The sequence below is a fragment of the Salmo salar genome, chromosome 25 (assembly GCF_965601325.2).
Source record: "Salmo salar chromosome 25, fSalSal1, whole genome shotgun sequence".
Lineage (NCBI taxonomy): Eukaryota > Metazoa > Chordata > Actinopteri > Salmoniformes > Salmonidae > Salmo > Salmo salar.
In genome coordinates, this window is record NC_138315.1 from 3,303,739 (window position 1) to 3,324,163 (window position 20,425).

The 20,425-nt window shown below is 41.0% G+C and overlaps 1 protein-coding gene across 21 annotated transcripts in view; it reads right to left on the reverse strand.

Moving 5' to 3' along the window:
* Window positions 1–20,425, reverse strand: part of LOC100380858 (E3 ubiquitin-protein ligase MYCBP2) — a 354,690-nt gene that overhangs the window by 19,006 nt on the left and 315,259 nt on the right. For 20 of the 21 annotated variants that reach the window (XM_082968826.1, XM_082968836.1, XM_082968833.1 and 17 more), the window contains 8 exons: window positions 18,127–18,410; window positions 17,485–17,701; window positions 16,750–16,851; window positions 13,552–13,680; window positions 11,732–11,864; window positions 11,328–11,431; window positions 7,528–7,716; window positions 3,095–3,202 (listed from right to left, as the gene is read on the reverse strand). In XM_082968826.1, the coding sequence (XP_082824952.1) occupies window positions 3,095–3,202; window positions 7,528–7,716; window positions 11,328–11,431; window positions 11,732–11,864; window positions 13,552–13,680; window positions 16,750–16,851; window positions 17,485–17,701; window positions 18,127–18,410 (1,266 nt within the window). The remainder of the gene's footprint in view (window positions 1–3,094; window positions 3,203–7,527; window positions 7,717–11,327; window positions 11,432–11,731; window positions 11,865–13,551; window positions 13,681–16,749; window positions 16,852–17,484; window positions 17,702–18,126; window positions 18,411–20,425) is intronic. The other variant, XM_082968818.1, reaches the window with a different exon arrangement.

A 20,425-nucleotide genomic window follows, 5' to 3' on the forward strand; every position in this document is an offset into this window, starting at 1 on the left:
TCTTCCAAATGGACAATGACCCCAAGCATACTTCCAAAGTTGTGGCAAAATGGCTTAAGGACAACAAAGTCAAGGTATTGGAGAGGCCATCACAAAACCCTGACCTCAATCCTATAGAAAATGTGTGGGCAGAACTGAAAAAGTGTGTGCGAGCAAGGAGGCCTACAAACCTGACTCATTTACACCAGCTCTGTCAGGAGGAATGGGTCAAAATTCACCCAGCTTATTGTGGGAAGCTTGTGGAAGGCTACCCGAAACGTTTGACCCAAGTTAAACAATTTAAAGGCAATGCTACCAAATACTAATTGAGTGTACTTTTGACCCACTGGGAATGTGATGAAAGAAATACAAACTGAAAATCATTCTCTCTAGTATTATTCTGACATTTCACATTCTTAAAATAAAGTGGTGATCTTAACTGAACCAAGACAGGGAATTTTTACTAGGATTAAATATCAGGAATTGTGAAAAACTGACTTTAAATGTATTTGGCTAAGGTGCATTTCAACATCCGACTTCAACTGTATCTAGGAAAACCATAGTTCCAAAGGCTGGGCCTAATATAGCGTATAAGAGGTCATACAATATGTTTTGTATTGATTCCTATGTTGCTGATGTAAAGAATATTTTTTGGTCCATGGTGTGTAATGAGACGCTGCACTTGATACATTTATGAAATTGCTTATCCCAGTTACTAATAAGCATTCACCCATTAAGAAAATTACTATGAAAACTTAAATCCCTGTGGATTGATGAAGAATAGTATGGTTGAGCAGGATGAGGCAAAAGAAATGGAAAATAAGTCTGGCTGCACAACCAATTGGCAAACATATTGCAAATTGAGCAATCATGCGACTCAACTGAAAAAAAAGTAGAAACTACACTATGAAACAAAGATAAATGACAAAGAATGACAGTAAAAAGCTGTTGAGCACCTTAAATTACATTTTTGGCAAAAGGGCAAACTCCCCTACCTAAGAATAGTAAAGCCCCCTTCACTGGCTCAAATAGCCGACCAATCAGCCTGTTACCAACCGTTAGAAACATTGTTGAAAAAAATTGTGTTTATTGAGATAATGCTATTTTACAGTAAACAAATTGACAGACTCAGCACGCTTTTAGGAAAGAACATTCAAAAAGCAAGGCGGTCACACAAATGACTAATGATTGGCTGAGAGAAATTGATAATAAGAATTATTGTTGTGGCTATTTTGTTAGACTTCAGTGCGGCTTTTGACATTATCCATCATAGTCTGCTTCTGGAAAAACGTATGTGTTATGGCTTTACACTCCCTGCTATATTTTGGATTAAGAGTTACCTGTCTAAGAGAACACAAAGGCTGTTCTTTAATCCAGGTAGAATCAGGAATTCCCCGGGAAGCTGTCTAGGCCCCTTACTTTTTTCAAACTTTACTAATGACATGCCACTGGCTTGTGTATGTATGCAAATGACTCAACACTATAGACATCAGCTACTACAGCTACAGAAATGACTGCAACACGAACAAAGAGCTGCAGCTAGTTTCAGAGTCGGTGGCAAGGAATAAATTAGTCCTAAATATTTCTAAAACTAAAAGCATTGTATCTGGGACAAAACATTCACTAAATCCTAAACCTCAACTAAATCTTCTAATGAATAATGTTGAAATTAAACAAGTTGAGGTGACTAAACTGCTTGGAGTAACCCTGGATTGTAAACTGCTATGGTGAAAACATATTGATACAACAGAAACTAAGATGGGGAGAAGTCTGTCCATAATAAAGCGCTGCTCTTCCTTCTTAACAGCACTAACAACAAGGCAGGTCCTTAAGGCCCTAGTTTTGTCGCACCTGGACTACTGTTCAGTCATGTGGTCAGGTGCTACAAAGAGGGACTTAAAAAGATTGCAAATGGCTCAGAACAGGGCAGTACGGCTGGCCCTTGGATGTACACAGAGAGCTAATATTAATCATATGCATGTCAATCTCTCCTGGCTCAAAGTGGAGGAGAGATTGACTTCATCACTACTTGTATTTGTGAGAGGTATTGAAATGTTAAATGTCTGTTTGAAATACTGGCACACAGCTCAGACACCCATGTATACCCCCACAAGACATGCCAACTGGTCTCTTCACAGTCCAACAGTCCATGGGAGGCGCACACTACAACATAGAGCCATGACGCCATAGAACTCTATTCCACATCAAGTAACTCATGCAAACAGTAAAATTTGATTTCAAAAACAGATACACCTCATTGAACAGCGGGGACTGTGAAGCAACACAAACATAGGCACAGCCACATGCATGTAAACACACAATAACATACGCACTATACACACACATGTTCACATGTATTTTATGTTGTAGATACTGTATGTGGTAGTAGAGTAGTGGCCTGAGGGCAGACTGTGCTGTGAAATCTGTTGTGAATGTATTGTAATGTTGAAAAGAATGTACAACTGCCTTAATTTCGCTGGACCCTAGTAAGAGTAGCTGCTAGGTCTTTTTTTAATGTAGTGGGGACAGTAACATTATTATTAAAAAAATATATTCCTTAAGGAAAATGTTATATATTTTTGCCCACATAATATAACTTAAAATGATGGCTTAAAGTGTCTGTAATAGAATAAATGTGTCCAAAAATGAATGTATAGATTAATACATGCATTTCTATAGCTCCAAGATGGAGGCACAGTGGCAAGTCATCTAGTGTTTCTATAAATCATTGGGCACAACCGACTGCAAATATCTTAATGCTATGGACATCAAAACATTTCAGCACTGTTGCTGTCTTTTGTCATTGGTATTCTGTGTCTAACAACATTTGCCCTTTCAAGCATTGATCTTCAATTAAAAAGTAATACAGCCTGTACAGATAACGACCATTTGATACAGCCTAATAAGCTAGCTAGCTAACCCGCCATTTTATGGCCTTTAGGAATGCTGAATATGCTAATGTCGGCTTCCGAGTGCTTATACTACATGATAACGACACATTTATTTAATATTTAACCATGGTTTTGCTTGTGTGTCAATGGGCCGGAAGTTGTAGGACAATCACGTTTGAAATGGCTCAGGTCAAGTGGGCGGGGCTACATAAGGTGAATAGTACCTTGCAGATTGGGCAGGACATGAAGCCAAAGGTGATCCTGGGTCCGAGCCAGCGGTTGTCCAGAACACGACGGGTACACTGGAGATGGAACACGTGACTGCAGTCCAGCTGAGGAACAAAACAGAATCACACACATAGAATCTGAACACATCTTTGGCATAAAGGTAAAACAACAAACCTTGGTTCAAATAGTATTTGTTGTTTTCTTTTCAAACAACAAAACCAATGGAATTGTCCCACAAGTTCAAATCCTACCCATCTGGCACTTCAGGGAGGTAAAACAAATATATATTTTTTTCAATAATCTCAGCAAAAAAAGAAACGTCCCATTTTCAGTACCCTATCTTGCAAAGATAATTCGTAAAAATCCAGATATCTTCATTGTAAAGGGTTTATACACTGTTTCCCCATGCTTGTTCAATAAACCATAAACATGCACCTGTGGAACGGTCGTTAAGACACTAACAGCTTACAGACAGTAGGCAATTAAGGTCACAGTTATGAAAACTTGAGGCAGTTTTTGACTCTGAAAAACACCAAAAGAAAGACGCCCAGGGTCCTTGCTCATCTGCGTGAACGTACCGGAGGCATGAGACTGCAGATGTGGCCAGGGCAATAAATTGCAATGTCCGTACTGTGAGACGCCTAAGACAGCGCTACAGGGAGACAGGATGGACAGCTGATCATCTTCAGACCACTGTGGTACACCTGGTACATTACACCTGCGGGACAGGTACAGGATGGCAACAACTGCACGAGTTAAACCAGGAATACACAATCCCTCCATCGGTGCTCAGACTGTCTGCAATAGGCTGGACTGAGGGCATGTAGGCCAGTTATCTCTGGCAACAACGTCGCTTATGGGCACAAACCCACCGTCGCTAGACCAGACAGGACTGGCAAAAAGTGCTCTTCACTGACGAGTCGCGGTATTGTCTCACTAGGGGTGATGGTCGGATTTGCGTTTATCGTCGAAGGAATGAGCGTTACACCGAGGCCTGTACTCTGGAGCGGGATCAATTTGGAGGTGGAGGGTCCGTCATGGTCTGGGGCAGTGTGTAACAGCATCATCGGACTGAGCTTGTTGTCATTGTAGGCAATCTCAACGCTGTGCATTACAGGGAAGACATCCTCCTCCCTCATGTGGTACCCTTCCTGCAGGCTCATCCTGACATGACCCTCCAGCATGACAATGCCACCAGCCATACTGCTCTTTCTGTGTGTGATTTCCTGCAAGACAGGAATGTCAGTGTTCTGCCATGGCCAGCGAAGAGCCCGGATCTCAATCCCATTGAGCACGTCTGGGACCTGTTGGATCGGAGGGTGAGGGCTAGGGCCATTCCCCTCAGAAATGTCCGGGAACTTGCAGGTGCCTTGGAGGACGAGTGGGGTAACATCTCACAGCAAGAACTGGCCACTCTGGTGCAGTCCATGAGGAGGAGTTGCACTGCAGTACTTAATGCAGCTGGTGACCACACCATGACTGTTACTTTTGATTTTGACCCCCCCCTTTGTTCAGTGACACATTATTCCATTAGTCCAACTTGTCCAAAACCATCTCAATTGGGTTAAGGTCGGGTGATTGTGGGGGCCACGTCATCTGATGCAGCACTCCATGACCCTTGTTCTTGGTCAAATAGCCCTTACACAGACTGGAGGTGTGTTGGGTCATTGTCCTGCTAAAAACAAATGATAGTCCCACTAAGCGCAAAACAGATGGGATGGCGTATTGCTGCAGCCATGCTGGTTAAGTGTGCATTGAATTCTAAATAAATCACTGACAGTGTCACCAGGAAAGCACCCCCACACCTCCTCCTCCATGCTTCATGGTGGGAACCATACATGGAAAGATCATGCGTTCACCAACTCTGCATCTCACAAAGACAGCGGTTGGAACCAGAAATCTCAAATTTGGACTCATCAGACCAAATTATAGATTTCCACCGGTCTAATGTCCATTGCTCGTGTTTCTTGGCCCAAGCAAGTCTCTTCTTCTTATTGGTGTCGTTTAGTAGTGGTTTCTTTGCAGCAATTCGACCATGAATCTATCCTCTGCAGCAGAGGTAACTCTGGGTCTTTTTTTCCTGTGGCGGTCCTCATGAGAGCCAGTTTCATCATAGTGCTTGATGGTTTTTGCGACTACATTGAAGAAAATGTCTTAAAGTAATGGACTGTAGTTTCTCTTTGCTTAATTGAGCTGTTCTTGACATAATATGGACTTGGTCTTTCCCCCAATAGGGCCATCTTCTGGATACCACCCCTACCTTGTCACAACACAACTGATTGGCTCAAATGCATTAAGAAGGAAAGAAATTACAAAAATATACTTTAACAAGACACGTTCATTTAAATGCATTCCAGGTGACTACCTTATGAAGCTGGTTGAGAGAATGCCAAGAGCTGTCATCAAGGCAAAGGGTGGCTACTTTGAAGAATCTCAAATATACCAAATATATTTTGATTTGTTTATCACTTTCTTGGTTACTACATGCTTCCATATGTGTTATTTTATAGTTTTGATGTCTTCACTATTATTCAACTACGTAGAAAAAATGAGTAGGTGTGTCCAAACCTTTGACCTTGTACTGTGTATACACACACATACATATAAATATATACACACAGTCGTGGCCAAAAGTTTTGAGAATAACAAATATACATTTTCACAAAGTCTGCTGCCTCAGTTTGTATGATGGCAATTTGCATATACTCCAGAATGTTATGAAGAGTGATCAGAAGAAATTGCAATTAATTGCAAAGTCCCTCTTTGCCATTCAAATGAACTGAATCCCCCCAAAAAAATTTCATCTGCATTTCAGCCCTGCCACAAAAGGACCAGCTGACAACATGTCAGTGATTCTCTCGTTAACACAGGTGTGAGTGTTGACAAGGATGGAGATCACTCTGTCTTGCTGATTGAGTTCGAATAACAGACTGGAAGCTTCAAAAGGAGGGTGGTGTTTGGAATCATTGTTCTTCCTCTGTCTAACATGGTTACCTGCAAGGAAACACGTGCCGTCATCATTGGTTTGCACAAAAAGGGCTTCACAGGGAAGGATATTGCTGCCAGTAAGATTGCACCTAAATCAACCATTTATCGGATCATTAAGAACTTCAAGGAGGGCGGTTCAATTGTTGTGAAGAAGGCTTCAGGGCGCCCAAGAAAGTCCAGCAAGCGCCAGGACCGTCTCCTACAGTTGATTCAGCTGCGGGATTGGGGCACCACCAGTACAGAGCTTGCTCAGGAATGGCAGCAGGCAGGTGTGAGTGCATCTGCACGCACAGTGAGGCAAAGACTTTTGGAGGATGGCCTAGTGTCAAGAAGGGCAGCAAAGAAGCCACTTCTCTCCAGGAAAAACATCAGGGACAGACTGATATTCTGCAAAAGGTACAGGGATTGGACTGCTGAGGACTGGGGTTAAGTCATTTTCTCTGATGAATCCCCTTTCCGATTGTTTGGGGCAGCTGGAAAAAAGCTTGTCCGGAGAAGACAAGGTGAGCGCTACCATGCCAACAGTAAAGCATCCTGAGACAATTCATGTGTGGAGTTGCTTCTCAGCCAAGGGAGTGGGCTCACTCACAATTTTGCCTAAGAACACAGCCATGAATAAAGAATGGTACCAACACATCCTCCGAGAGCAACTTCTCCCAACCATCCAGGAACAGTTTGGTGACGAACAATGCCTTTTCCAGTATGATCGAGGACCTTGCCATAAGGCAAAAGTGATAACTAAGTGGCTCGGGGAACAAAACATCGATATTTTGGGTCCATGGCCAGGAAACTCCCCAGACCTTAATCCCATTGAGAATTTGTGGTCAATTCTCAAGAGGCGGGTGGATAAACAAAAACCCACAAATTCTGACAAACTCCAAGCATTGATTATGTAAGAATGGGCTGCCATCAGTCAGGATGTGGCCCAGAAGTTATTTGACAGCATGCCAGGGCAGATTGCAGAGGTCTTGAAAAAGAATGGTCAACAATGCAAATATTGACTCTTTGCATCAACTTCATGTAATTGTCAATAAAAGCCTTTGACACTTATGAAATGCTTGTAATTATACTTCAGTATTCCATTGTAACATCTGACAAAAATATCTAAAGACACTGAAGTAGCAAACTTTGTGGAAATTAATATTTGCGTCATTCTCAAAACTTTTGGCCACGACTGTATGTATATGTATACCTCGACAACATCTGGTGAAATTGCAGAGCGCCAAACTCAAAATACAGAAATAGTCATAATAAACATTCATAAAAATACACAGACATATATATATATATACACACACACACGAAAGAAAACGGATACTAATTGAACCCAGGTGAGTTACCGTCTGATTCAAGCAAGTCAGAGTATCATAGAGATACAATATAATATTAATAAATAATAGTATATTGTATTTAATTCTGTGTACAGTATAGTATAGTATACCTGGACAGCGGGAGCGGCAGAGAGCGCCTCTGTGAAGCAGATCATGCACATGTCGTCGGCGTCCTGTTTCAGGCAGCCTGTGCTCTTGTCGCAGCCATGCAGACAGGGCAGGCAGCTCTCCTCATTCTTCACCCCGCCACAGGGGTGGCCGCACGCGTGCGTCTTACTGCACGCCAGCTTGGCATACTCCTACATAGGACACGGAGGGTCATATTATGCTTTTTACATCTAATCAAATCCAACTTTGTTCAAAGTGTGTTTAAAATAGCAACACCCTTTGCAGTGCAATACTGTACAGCAGAGTCGAGGTCAAATCGATTTCAAATCTATCAATTTAGAGAGTGACTTGGAATTCAATTCATGAACTGTACAATTTAAAATAAATAGAATTTCAATGTCCATATATTGAATGGACTCCAAGCCTAATAAGCCAAGTTGAGTTGGGTGTCTCCCACTGGTGGCAGGTAAGGTAAGTTTAGACAGTTGAAAATCCATTACTATAATCATTATTACCGAGTTGGGTTTTTCATAATAGTGGCGGATGATGTAAGCTAAGGCCATACAAATGTAATATTTAACCTGTCTGGCGCGTGAAATTGCAGAGCGCCAAACTCAAAATACAGAAATAGTCATAATAAACATTCATAAAAATACATGTGTTAAATATCGGTTTAAAGATTAACTTCTTGTTAATCCAGCCGCTTTGTCAGATTTCAATAAGGCTTTACGTGAAAGCATACAAATAGCAATAAAATTAATCACTTACCTTTGAAGATCTTCATCTGGTTGCAGTCACAAGAGTCCCAGCTACACAATAAATGTTTGTTTTGTTCGATAAAGTCCCTCGTTATATCCCAAAAACTCTGTTTTATTGGCACATTTTGTTCAGTAATCCACTGGTTCAAAGGCGGTCAAAACATGCAGACGAATACATCCCAATAGTACCGGTAAAGTTCGTTGAAACATGTCAAACGATGTTTATAATTAATCCTCAGGTTGTCAATTGTCTAAATAATCAATAATATTTCAACCGGACAATAGCGTATTCAATAGAAAGGAAAAACAACGAAGGCCGCGCACTCGGTCACGCGCGCAAACCAGTACTGCATGATTCTACAGTCCACTGACAGAAAGGTCTCTTTCTTATTCTTATTCATTTTTCAGAAAACAAGCCTGAAACAATGTCTAAAGACGGTTGACATCTAGTGGAAGCAATAGGAACTGCAATCTGGGTCCTAACCCATTAGATACTCAATAGGCATTCAATTGAAAACCACCCACATCAAAAAAAATCCCACTTCCTGGATGGATTTTCCTCAGGTTTTCGCCTGCCATATCAGTTCTGTTATACTCACAGACATCATTTTAACAGTTCTGGAAACTTTAGATTGTTTTCTATCCAAATCTACCAATTATATGCATATCCTAGCATCTGGGCCGGAGTAACAGGCAGTTTACTTTGGGTACGCTTGTCATCCAGACGTCAAAATACTGCCCCCAAGCCCAAAGAAGTTTTAAAGGATGCTATTTTTCACTTTTCTCAAACGTAAAATACAAATAAATATCTGAAATGTGAAAAGTTGTAAAATGAAAAATTGCAAGATTATAGTTAATAAAGAATGTCCTCAAGCTTCCAATAAAGAGACATACAAGTTCTGCTCAGATTATGGCTGAACTATGCCTCTTTTAGCCTCCCCAGAGGCTAACATCTCCTGAGTGGCAAGCGGTCTAAGGCACTGCATCTCAGTGCTAGAGGCGTCACTACAGACCCTGGTTCGATCCCGGGCTGTATCACAAATGGCCGTGATCGGGAGACCCATAGGTCAGCGCACAATTTGCACAGCGTTTGGCAGGGGTAGACTGTCATTGTAAAATAAGAATTAGTTCTTAACCGACTTGCCTAGTTAAATAAATAAAAATATTAGGTTGCTAAGTGTTGAACTAAGGCCGTTATAGTATATTCACTTTTCCCCCTTATTTTTTCCCCACTCGTCTCACTTTTCCATAAAATGTATCAGTTAAACATTCAATTTGTATGGCCTACGCGTTTTGAACACTTTGAAAGAGCTAGCTATATACAGTTGAAGTCGGAAGTTTACATACACCTTAGCCAAATACATTTAAACTCAGTTTTTCACAATTCCTGACATTTAATCCTAGTAAAAATTCCCTGTCTTGGGTCAGTTAGGATCACCGCTTTATTTTAAGAATGTGAAATGTCAGAATAAAAGTAGAGAGAATGGCTTATTTCAGCTTTTATTTCTTTCATCACATTCCCAGTGGGTCAGAAGTTTACATACACTCAATTAGTATTTGTTAGCATTGCCTTTAAATTGTTTAACTTGGGTCAAACGTTTCAGGTATCCTTCCACAAGCTTCCCACAATAAGTTGGGTGAACTTTGGCCCATTACTCCTGACAGAGCTGGTGTAACTGAGTCAGGTTTGTAGGCCTCCTTGCTCGCACACACCTTTTCAGTTATGCCCACAATTGTTCAATAGGATTGAAGTCAGGGCTTTGTGATGGCCACTCCAATACATAGATTTTGTTGTCCTTAAGCCATTTTGCCAAGACTTTGGAAGACCCATTTGCGACCAAACTTTAACTTCCTGACTGATGTCTTGAGATGTTGCTTCAATATATCCACATAATTGTCCAACCTCATGATTCCATCTATTTTGTGAAGTGCACCAGTCACTCCTGCAGCAAAACACCCCCATGATGCTGCCACCCCCATGCTTCACGGGTTGGGATGGTATTCTTTGGCTTGCAAGCCTCCCCCTTTTTCCTCCAAACATGACAATGGTCATTATGGCCAAACAGTTTCATAAGACCAGAGGATATTTCTCCAAAAAGTATGATCTTTGTCCCCATGTGCAGTTGCGAACTGTAGTCTGGCTTTTTATATGGTTTTGGAGCAGTGGCTTCTTCCTTGCTGAGCAGCCTTTCAGGTTATGTCGATATAGGACTCATTTTACTGTGGATATAGATACTTTTGATCCATGTTTCCTCCAGCATCTTCACAAGGTCCTTTGCTGTTATTCTGGGATTGATTTGCAATTTTCGCACCAAAGTACGTTCATCTCTAGGAGACAGAACGCATCTCCTTCCTGAGTGGTATGACGGATGCGTGGTCCCATGGTGTTTGTAACTTGCGTACCATTGTTTGAACAGATGAACGTGGTACCTTCAGGCATTTGGAAATTGCTCCCAAGGATGAACCAGACTTGTGGAGGTCTACAATTTATTTTCTGAGGTCTTAGCTGATTTCTTTTGATTTTCCCATGATGTCAAGCAAAGAGGCACTGAGTTTGAAGGTAGGCCTTGAAATACAACCACAGGTACACCTCCAATTGACTCAAATGATGTCAATTAGCCTATCAGAAGCTTCTAAAGCCATTACATTTTCTGGAATCTTCCAAGCTGTTTAAAGACACAGTCAACTTAGTGTATGTAAACTTCTGACCCACTGGAATTGTGATAGTGAATTATAAGTGAAATAATCTGTCTGTAATAAATTGTTGGAAAAATTACTTGTGTCATGCACAAAGTAGATGTCCTAACCGGCTTGCCAAAACTATAGTTTGTTAACAAGACATTTCTGGAGTGTTAATGGAGTTTTAATGATTCCAACCTAAGTGTATGTAAACTTCCGACTTCAACTGTAGATCCAATATGTTACTATGATCAAGTTACTGGACTAAGTAAGTTTAGCTCTCTGAACACTTGAATATGAAAAGAGCTTTATCAATGCAATTCAGAACTATGATCATTATGACGTATGTTGTGAGTGGTTGGTACCTGGCAGTCTGGGTCAGAGCAGACACTGCCCACGGCCGAGAGCTCGGTGCCGTTCCTGGTGCCACAGAACCTACAGGCGTCTGAGCTGCTGGAGGCTGGTTTCCCTGCACACAGAGGCAGAGCATTAGCTATGCACAACAAAAGGATCATAAGGCATACACATCCCTGTCATTAACATCACATGGCAGATATCAACAGTCATGACAGCCGGCGTTGTTTTATGATCATAAAGAATTAGAAAGGTATAAGCAACAAGTAGTAGCTCCACTTTACCTTCTAATAGGCTAGGTGGAAATGTAACCATATTCAGTCCCTCTCAGATCTACACAAGTTTCTAGGGGGTAATGGTAAGCTAGGGGTTGTTTCTGGACAGGGCCAGAAAGGGTCTGGACAGGGTCTGTTACCTGTGTGCTCCCTGAACTCCACCATGGCCTTCATGGTCTTAGAGTCGGCCAGAGCCATGAGCCAGAAGAGCTTTGTCCTCCCACAGCCCTCGTGGAGGTCCACTTTGATTGCCTCCTCCTCCTCCTTAAACACCTGGAGAGAAACAGCAGACTAGGGTTACCGCCATGTTTAATTATATTCCTGTCAGAAAGGGATACTGTTGTAATATGAATTGGATTGTAGGGTGTTAGACATTTTCAGAATGATTGGTACTATTGAAAATACACAGCTTGACTAACAAATACCTTAATAAGCTAAATGCATATCCAAAAACTGTCTTGTAAATTACTATAGCCAATGTAGGTGGAAGAATCATTTTAGGTTGTATTTTGTGTCAAACATCTAACATTTACAAGTGGTCAGGTCTTCACAAATTAGGGTATACACATTATTGCAGGTGGTAAAAAGGGGGAAAGAAGAATGACATTTTGACAGGCTCCCATTCTAGTGCCACATTTTGTGTTATAGCCTGAATTAAAAAAGTCCTAAACAGATTTATATACACAATAATGACATAGTGAATACATGATTTTCGAAAATGTTGCTAATTTATTGAAAATGAAAAACAGAAATCTAATTTACATAAGTATTCACACCCCTGAGTCAATACTTTGTATAAGCATCTTTGGCAGTGATTACGGCTTTGGGTCTTTCTGGGTAAGTCTCTAAGAGCTTTCCACACCTGGATTGTCCAACATTTGCCAATTATTCTGTTCAAAATTCTTCAGGCTTTCACAAATTGGTTGTTGATCATTGATAGAAAACCATTTCCAGGTCTTGCCATAGATTTTTAAGTAGATTTAAGTCAAAACAGTAACTCGGCCATTCAGGAACATTCACTGTCTTCTTGGTAAGTGACTCCAGTGTAGATTTGGTATTGTGTTTTAGGATATTGTTCTGCTGAAAGGTGAATTAATCTCCCGGTGTCTGGTGGAAAGCCGACTGAAGCAGGTTTTCTTCTAGGATTTTGCCTGTTCTTAGCTCTATTCCATTTATTTTTTATCCTGGAAAAACTCCCCAGTCCTTAACGATTACAAGCAAACCTAGAACATGATGCAGCCACCACTATGCTTGAAAATATCGAGTGGTACTCAGTAACGTGTAGTACTGGATTTGTATTCAGGATTAAAAAAAAATGTTTTTCAGTATTATTAAGGACGCCTGAATCTTTGTTGTGACAGGGTGTATTGATACAACATCTAAAGTGTAATTATTAACTTCATCATGCTCATTCAATGTCTGCTTTTTTATTTTTACCCATCTACCAATAGGTGCACTTATTTGCGAGGCATTAGAAAACATCCCTGGTCTTTGTGGTTGAATCTGTGTTCGAAATTCATAGCTCGACTGAGGGACCTTACAGATAACTGTATGTGTGGGGTACAGAGCTAAGGTAGTTGTTCAAAAGTCATGTTAAACACTATTATTGCACACAGAGTGAATCTATGCAACTTATTATGTGACTTGTTTTAATCCGGAACTTATTTAGACTTGCCATTACAAAGGCTTGCCAGAACAAAGGGCTGAATACTTATTGACTGAAGAAATTTCTGCTTTTCATTTTTAAGTAATTTGTAAAGATTTCGAAAAACATAATTCCACTTTGACATTATGGGGTATTGTGTGTAGGCCAGTGACATTCTTGTTATTTAATTTATCACATTTTAAATTCAGTCTAACACAAAATGTGGAAAAAGTCAAGGGGTGAGAATACTTTCTGAAGGCAATGGAATGACTGGGAGCAGATTGCCACCTACAGGTGAATGTGGGTACTACTGACCTGTCTCTGATGGGAGCGTGTGCGTCGGTGCAGGTGGAGGAAGCGGTCACAGTCGGTACACAGGTTACCACACATGTTACACAGGATGATGGCTGCAGTCTCGCTGTCGTCATGGTTATCGCACATGGGCTGTGGATGGGAGCACGAGACTTTCGGTTATGACCTGAACACCTCGGCAGGGCTGTGCACAGACCTTTCAGGGGGCAAGCGCAACAAAAAAAGGGCACTCCCAGCTTGAATTTGTGACTAGTTTAAGGAAACTAGGCGTATGTCACCCATCACTATTTCACAAGAAAGCCATTTGGCAGAAATGCCTTCTGGAACATGTGAACTTTCATGCCATCTGTAAACACAAATAAAATTGTTACATTACGAGCCTAGTTGGTTTAGCCACAGAAATGGGATTTCATTTCAAGTTCAAGTGTACTGTTAGCTAGCTAACGTTAGCTGGCTGGCTCGCTAGCTGACATTACGTGTATGATCTGTGTAGTAATATTATTCGTATCTCAGAGCCATTTGCATTGCTAGTTATAGCCTAATGTTAGCTAGCTAACATTGAACCTGGTTGGTTAGCAACCTGCAGATTCAAGCAAGGTAGTAACGTTATGAGCTGGGATTAAGGCTCATTGTTTAGCTAACTAGCTACACGTCTAAACAAAAGACTCCACTATGCAAGTAACCATTTCAGTAGAATGTTCATGATGGTACTGCGACAACTGTCAATAGACATAGCTGGTAAATTCGCTCTGGCTATCTACTCCAATTTCAGAGCACTCACGCATAATTATATTGTTGCCAGCAGCACAGTTACAGTCACCAACGCTCTGGATAACATAAAAATAGCCAGTTGAAGTCGGAAGTTTACATACACCGTAGCCAAATACATTTAAACTCAGTTTTTCACGATTCCTGACATTTAATCCTAGTAAAAATTCCCTGTCTTAGGTCAGTTAGGATCACCGCTTTATTTTAAGAATGTGAAATGTCACAATAATAGTAGAGAGAATTATTTATTTCAGCTTTAATTTCTTTCATCACATTCCCAGTGGGTCAGAAGTTTCCATACACACAATTAGTATTTGGTAGCATTGCCTTTAAATTGTTTAACTTGGGTCAAACGTTTCAGGTAGCCTTCCACAAGATTCTCACAATAAGTTGAGTGAATTTTGGCCCATTCCTCCTGACAGAGCTGGTGTAACTGAGTCAGGTTTGTAGGCCTCTTTGCTCGCACTCGCTTTTTCAGTTCTGCCCACACATTTCTATAGCATTGAGGTCAGGGCTTTGTGATGGCCACACCAATACCTTGACTTTGTTGTCCTTAAGCCATTTTGACACAACTTTGGAAGCATGCTTGGGGTCATTGTCCATTTGGAAAACCCATTTGCGATCAAACTTTAACTTCCTGACTGATGTTTTGAGATGTTGTTTCAATATGTCCACATAATTTTCCTACCTCATGATGTCACCAGTCCCTCCTGCAGCAAAGCACCCCCACAACATGATGCTGCCACCCCCGTGCTTCACGGTTGGGATGGTGTTCTTCAGCTTGCAAGCATCCCCCTTTTTCTTCCAAACATAACGATGGTGATTATGGCCAAACAGTTCTATTTTTGTTTCATCGACCAGAGAACATTTCTCCAAAAAGTATGATCTTTGTCCCCATGTGCAGTTGCAATTGGCTGATTTCTTTTGATTTTCCCATGATGTCAAGCAAAGAGGCACTGAGTTTGAAGGTAGGCCTTGAAATACATCCTCAGGTACACCTCCAATTGACTCAAATGATGTCAATTAGCCTATCAGAAGCTTCTAAAGCCATGACATTTTCTGGAATTTTCCAAGCTGTTTAAAGGCACAGTCAACTTAGTGTACGTAAACTTCTGACCCACTGGAATTGTGATACAATGAATTATAAGTGAAATAATCTGTCTGTAAACAATTGTTGAAAAAATTACTTGTGTCATGCACAAAGTAGATGTCCTGACTGACATGCCAAAACTCTAGCTTGTTAACAAGAAATTTGTGGAGTGTTGAAAAATTAGTTTTAATGACTCCAACCTAAGTGTATGTAAACTTCTGACTTCAACTGTAGCTAGCTATACACACTCGACCGGGCAACTGGAGAAAAGGCGCAACTGGGCGCGCGTACATATGGCAGTTCAGCATGCTCAACCAACGGACAGGGTGGGGGTGGTGGCGACTTGCGGGAAGTGGTTTCCGAACAACAATGACAAAAAAATAAACTCTGATTTTTTTTTATCTTCACATATATTGTAGCTTAGACCCTATTTTACATCTTAACGTTTTTGTGTTATGCCCGCCATCTGTTGAGACATGTTCTTGAACACAGGGTGTGTATCATGTTTTGGCTCATAATTGTGCTAAAATGGGAATAACATTTTAAGTAAACTTTTAAATGGTACCATAAAGACTGTTGACTTGAATGGGAATATATGTTATTTTAAATTAAGGTCAATCATCTATAGGAAACCTATTGAAATCATAAATATACATAACAGAATAGGTACGACCATTTAAGTTTACATGTTAAGGTGGATGGACCTGCGGTCATCATTGTGATAGTAATTAGAAGTTAACATTTAAATTACATTTCAATGGTGTACCAGCTAAACTGCAGTGGTCTGAAGGGATCCATTCTATGAATCCTATTCCTATGATTGAAATTACACTCACCCTATATTCAAGAGCACAACACTAAAACCTCAGATGATGTGAAATAAGGTCTAAGCTACAACATATGCAATTTATTTTTAAGGAATACGCAAATAGTTTATATTTTCCAGTGATGAAGACATGGATGTCTCATGGTATGGGGGGTATGCAAAAACAGTTCAACTGAACACCTTTATCTTGTGAAAGTTTTGGCATTCAGGTCCTACTTCCATGAGCAAACATGTATGGAAGTTTTGTTTAAATCAAAAGGGATGCTGTCAAAAAGTGATTGAATTAAAATTGATTTACCATATAGTCCTATGAATGGAAATGTAGAAATTATCGCATTTGTAAGGAATTCGCTTTTGAGTGCTATAAATACAGTCCATTAATTAATGCATTATCTCAACAGGTTACAATTGAAAACAGCCTCTGATTGTATTGGTTACAAGTTACAATGCAAAGTCTTGACTCTATATTGCTTTGCTAAAGTGCACATGTTCTTTGAGGCCAATATGGACAAGTTACCATCTGTTTCTGCTGTCCATCTTTGCCCATCCAGCGGCCCGAGGACAGCCTGTCCACATGATCCTGGTCCAACACACACAGAGAGGCCAGGGCCAGCCACAACTACAGTACAGAGAGAGAGGACAGAGATGATAAAGGAGAATATCCCAAGAAATGTACTCAAACACACTAACCTAACATATGTGTACAGACAAACATCTGTCACACACACACAGAGCGCAGTTCATACAAATACTTCACCCACACGCCAGACCTGGGTTCAAATACATGTGTATTTAAATTATTTGTTATAGCTACTTACTTTCTGTGTATTGATTATTTTCAAATAATGTGGCCGAAATATTTGAAAGTATTTTAAAATAATGTCCTATAAATGATAATGTCCTACTATAATGTTTTACTATTTGAAAATATTTTCAAATACTTATTTATAAATGCATTATTTCAAATACTCCTAGGTTCAAATGCATGGTAGTATTTATTTGATTTGAAAATGTCAAATACATGCCAATACTTTCCAAGTGTATTTCCAAACATATTCCAATATTCAACTACTGTATTTAAAAATTATATATATTACACACATATATACACACAGGCAAATATAAATACTTACTTCGAAATGTATGTGACAGTAATTTAAATAATATTTCAACCAAGGTCTGCTACACACACACACGTGTTACATACATACACACACACACACGCGGTAGTGTGATATGAAAACAGCCGTACCCGGGTGGTGGCGATGCAGCGGACTGGCGAGCGATGCTCCTCCTCCATCTTGGTGAGGGCGATAATGGTCTCAGCAATGGCGTTCTTTGTCACCCGAGACCAGGCGTCCGACAGGTGTCCGGCAGCCATGTCTTTGACCAGCTTGATGATAATCTCAGCGATCTGAGGGGGAGTGGATCCCTTCATCCACCAGTGACTCTCTCCCCGGCGAATGTAGCTGCACATGGAGAGAGGCAGTGTTCGACCAATGTGTTCAGTACCGGACATAATACTAGAGATATGATCAGCAAAACAAGGAGAAATCACATGTGATAAGACAATATACAAACAACCACAAATGAGAATTGGTTTGAGAATATCTTAAAATGCATGTTGATGAAGTCATGTATTGTTTTTGAGAGATAACCCATCCAGGTGGGCTACCTTTATAGTACCAGGGTCGTTAGGGCACAACACCGCAAAACGTCTAGCAACGGAAAAGAAAAACAAGCTTTTTTTGATTGGACAAGCCCACATAGTCATAGTTCCTTCCCATGTCACTCATTAAAAAAAAAAAATAAAAACTGTTTAAACAATTTCCTTCAATTTCATGCTGAATGAACACCACCGTCACCCAAGTACATCTCAAAGTTGTGGTCTCACCTGGAGTTGAATATCATGGGCAGTGTGACAGTGGTAACGCCTTTGCCTGCCGCCATGCCCGCCGTGCCGGAAATGGTGGTCCCCTTGGCCTTGAGCTGCACGGTGAGTGCCTTGGCGATGCAGCCCAGGAACATGTCCAGGATGCCCAGCTTGTTCCAGTCACCCTTCTCGGTCGAGTGAATGATGTCACTGATATCAGCAGGTGGCAGGGCCTTGACGCCGATGATGCTGGCCAGGCGCACAGGCGTCACCTCGGGGAGGACACGACGGAGGAGAGAGGTCACCTGGGAGAAAGGGGACAGGTGAAGGATGAGAATGGATAGCCATGTGGTCAATGTTATCAAACGGTTGGAGTGATATACTGTACATCATGCAGAGATTTTCTTTGGCTTTACTGATGTTATAGGGGGACTGAATTCACTGATTTCGCCTAGTTTTTCCTCCGCCATTACTGAAGCAAAAAGAGTTGGGAGTGAGTTATATTCGCTAATAGCCTACCGTTGTGTGTTCCTCTTGACTTGAAATATCCCAAACAGCCACCGTCCGCGTGAACAATGGCATAGCAAACGGGTGATGCCACATGACAACGCAAACTTGATTGGTCAAGAATCTCAAGCTCTGAGCATTTCCATATTTTTAATGACAGTTGTTTGTGATGTTAACGTTAGCTCATGAATGTAAGGATGTTTGAAATTGGGGGGGAAAAAAATCAGGTGTTAATAACAAACATATCTCGTTCTTATAATATATATAACATTAGCGACGATGTTCGTTGACGACATGGATCAAATCAGTGGTTCTATTTTACGAATTTGAATTAATGTGACATTTTTAATGCAGTTGTCCGATAGAATGGTGCTTTCATAGAGATCCTCTCATTTGTTGTCTTATTCGTTGTCTCAAATTATGTCAATCAAATGAGTCCGGAGACGCTGTGTGCTAATGCCTCAATTAGCGCTGCTGTCTGTAAAGAAAAAGTGCTGAAGGTTGGTTATTCTGGTGCTGGCAGCCATTGACATGTCGGCAAGTTAAAATCTAAATCCCTCAAAAAACTTATGTACCCCTAGAATCTTTAAATCTTGTTAATATCAGTTTTGGAAGATACTCACTTTATGACCAAAGTTCTACCACTTTTGCAACTAATACAATTGTATATGACTAATACTGATAGCACATACGCAGGTTTTAACCAGATATGTTGATATGTCTTTAAGATTGTCATGATTCAGGAAACCAGACTGGACCAGCACCCAACGGTTCTTTATTGAGTAGGAATGCTGAGTGTATACAGTGCATTCGGAAAGAATTCAGACCTCTTCACTTTTTACACGTTTTGTTACTACAGCCTTATTCCAAAACGGATTAAATCGTCCCCCCCCCCCCCCCCCCCCCTTAAAATCGAAATACAATACAACATAATGACAAAGCTAAACAGGTTTCTCTGTACTTTGCTCTGTTCATCGTTCCCTCGATCCTGACTAGTCTCCCAGTCCCTGCCGCTGAAAAACATACCCACAGCATGATGCTGCCACCATGCTTCACAGTAGTGCCAGGTTTCCTCCAGACGTGACAGTTGGCATTCAGGCCAAATCGTTCAATATTGGTTTCATCAGCCCAGAGAATCTTGTTTCTCATGCTGGTGCCTTTTGGCAAACGACAAGCTTTTTGGCAAACGACAAGGCCTTTTATGAAGGAGTGGCATCCGTCTGGCCACTCTATCATATACGTCTGATTGGTGGAGTGCTGCAGAGATGGTTGTCCTTCTGGAAGGTTCTCCCATCTCCACAAAGGAATTCTACAGCTTTGACAGAGTAACCATCTGGTTCTTGGTCACCTCCCTGAACAAGGCCCTTCTCCCCCAATTGCTCAGTTTGGCCGGGCGGCCAGCTCTAGTAAGAGTCTTGGTGGTTCCAAACCTCTTCCATTTAAGAATGATGGAGGCCACTGTGTTCTTGGGGACCTTCAATGCTGCAGACTTTTTTTGGTACCCTTCCCCAGATCAGTGCCTCGACACAATCCGGTCTCGAAGCTCTACGGACAATTGCTTCAACCTCATGGCTTGGTTTTTGCTCTGCCATGCACTGTCAACTGTGGGACCTTATATAGACTGGTGTGTGCCTTCCCAAACAATTTCCAATCAACTGAATTTACCACAAGTGGACTCCAATCAAGTTTTTGCTTTGACATTATGGGGAGTTGTGTGTAGATTGATGAGGGAAAAAACAACAATTTAATCAATTTTAGAATAAGGCTGTAATGTAACAAAATGTGGAAAAGTCAAGCAGTCTGAATACTTTCC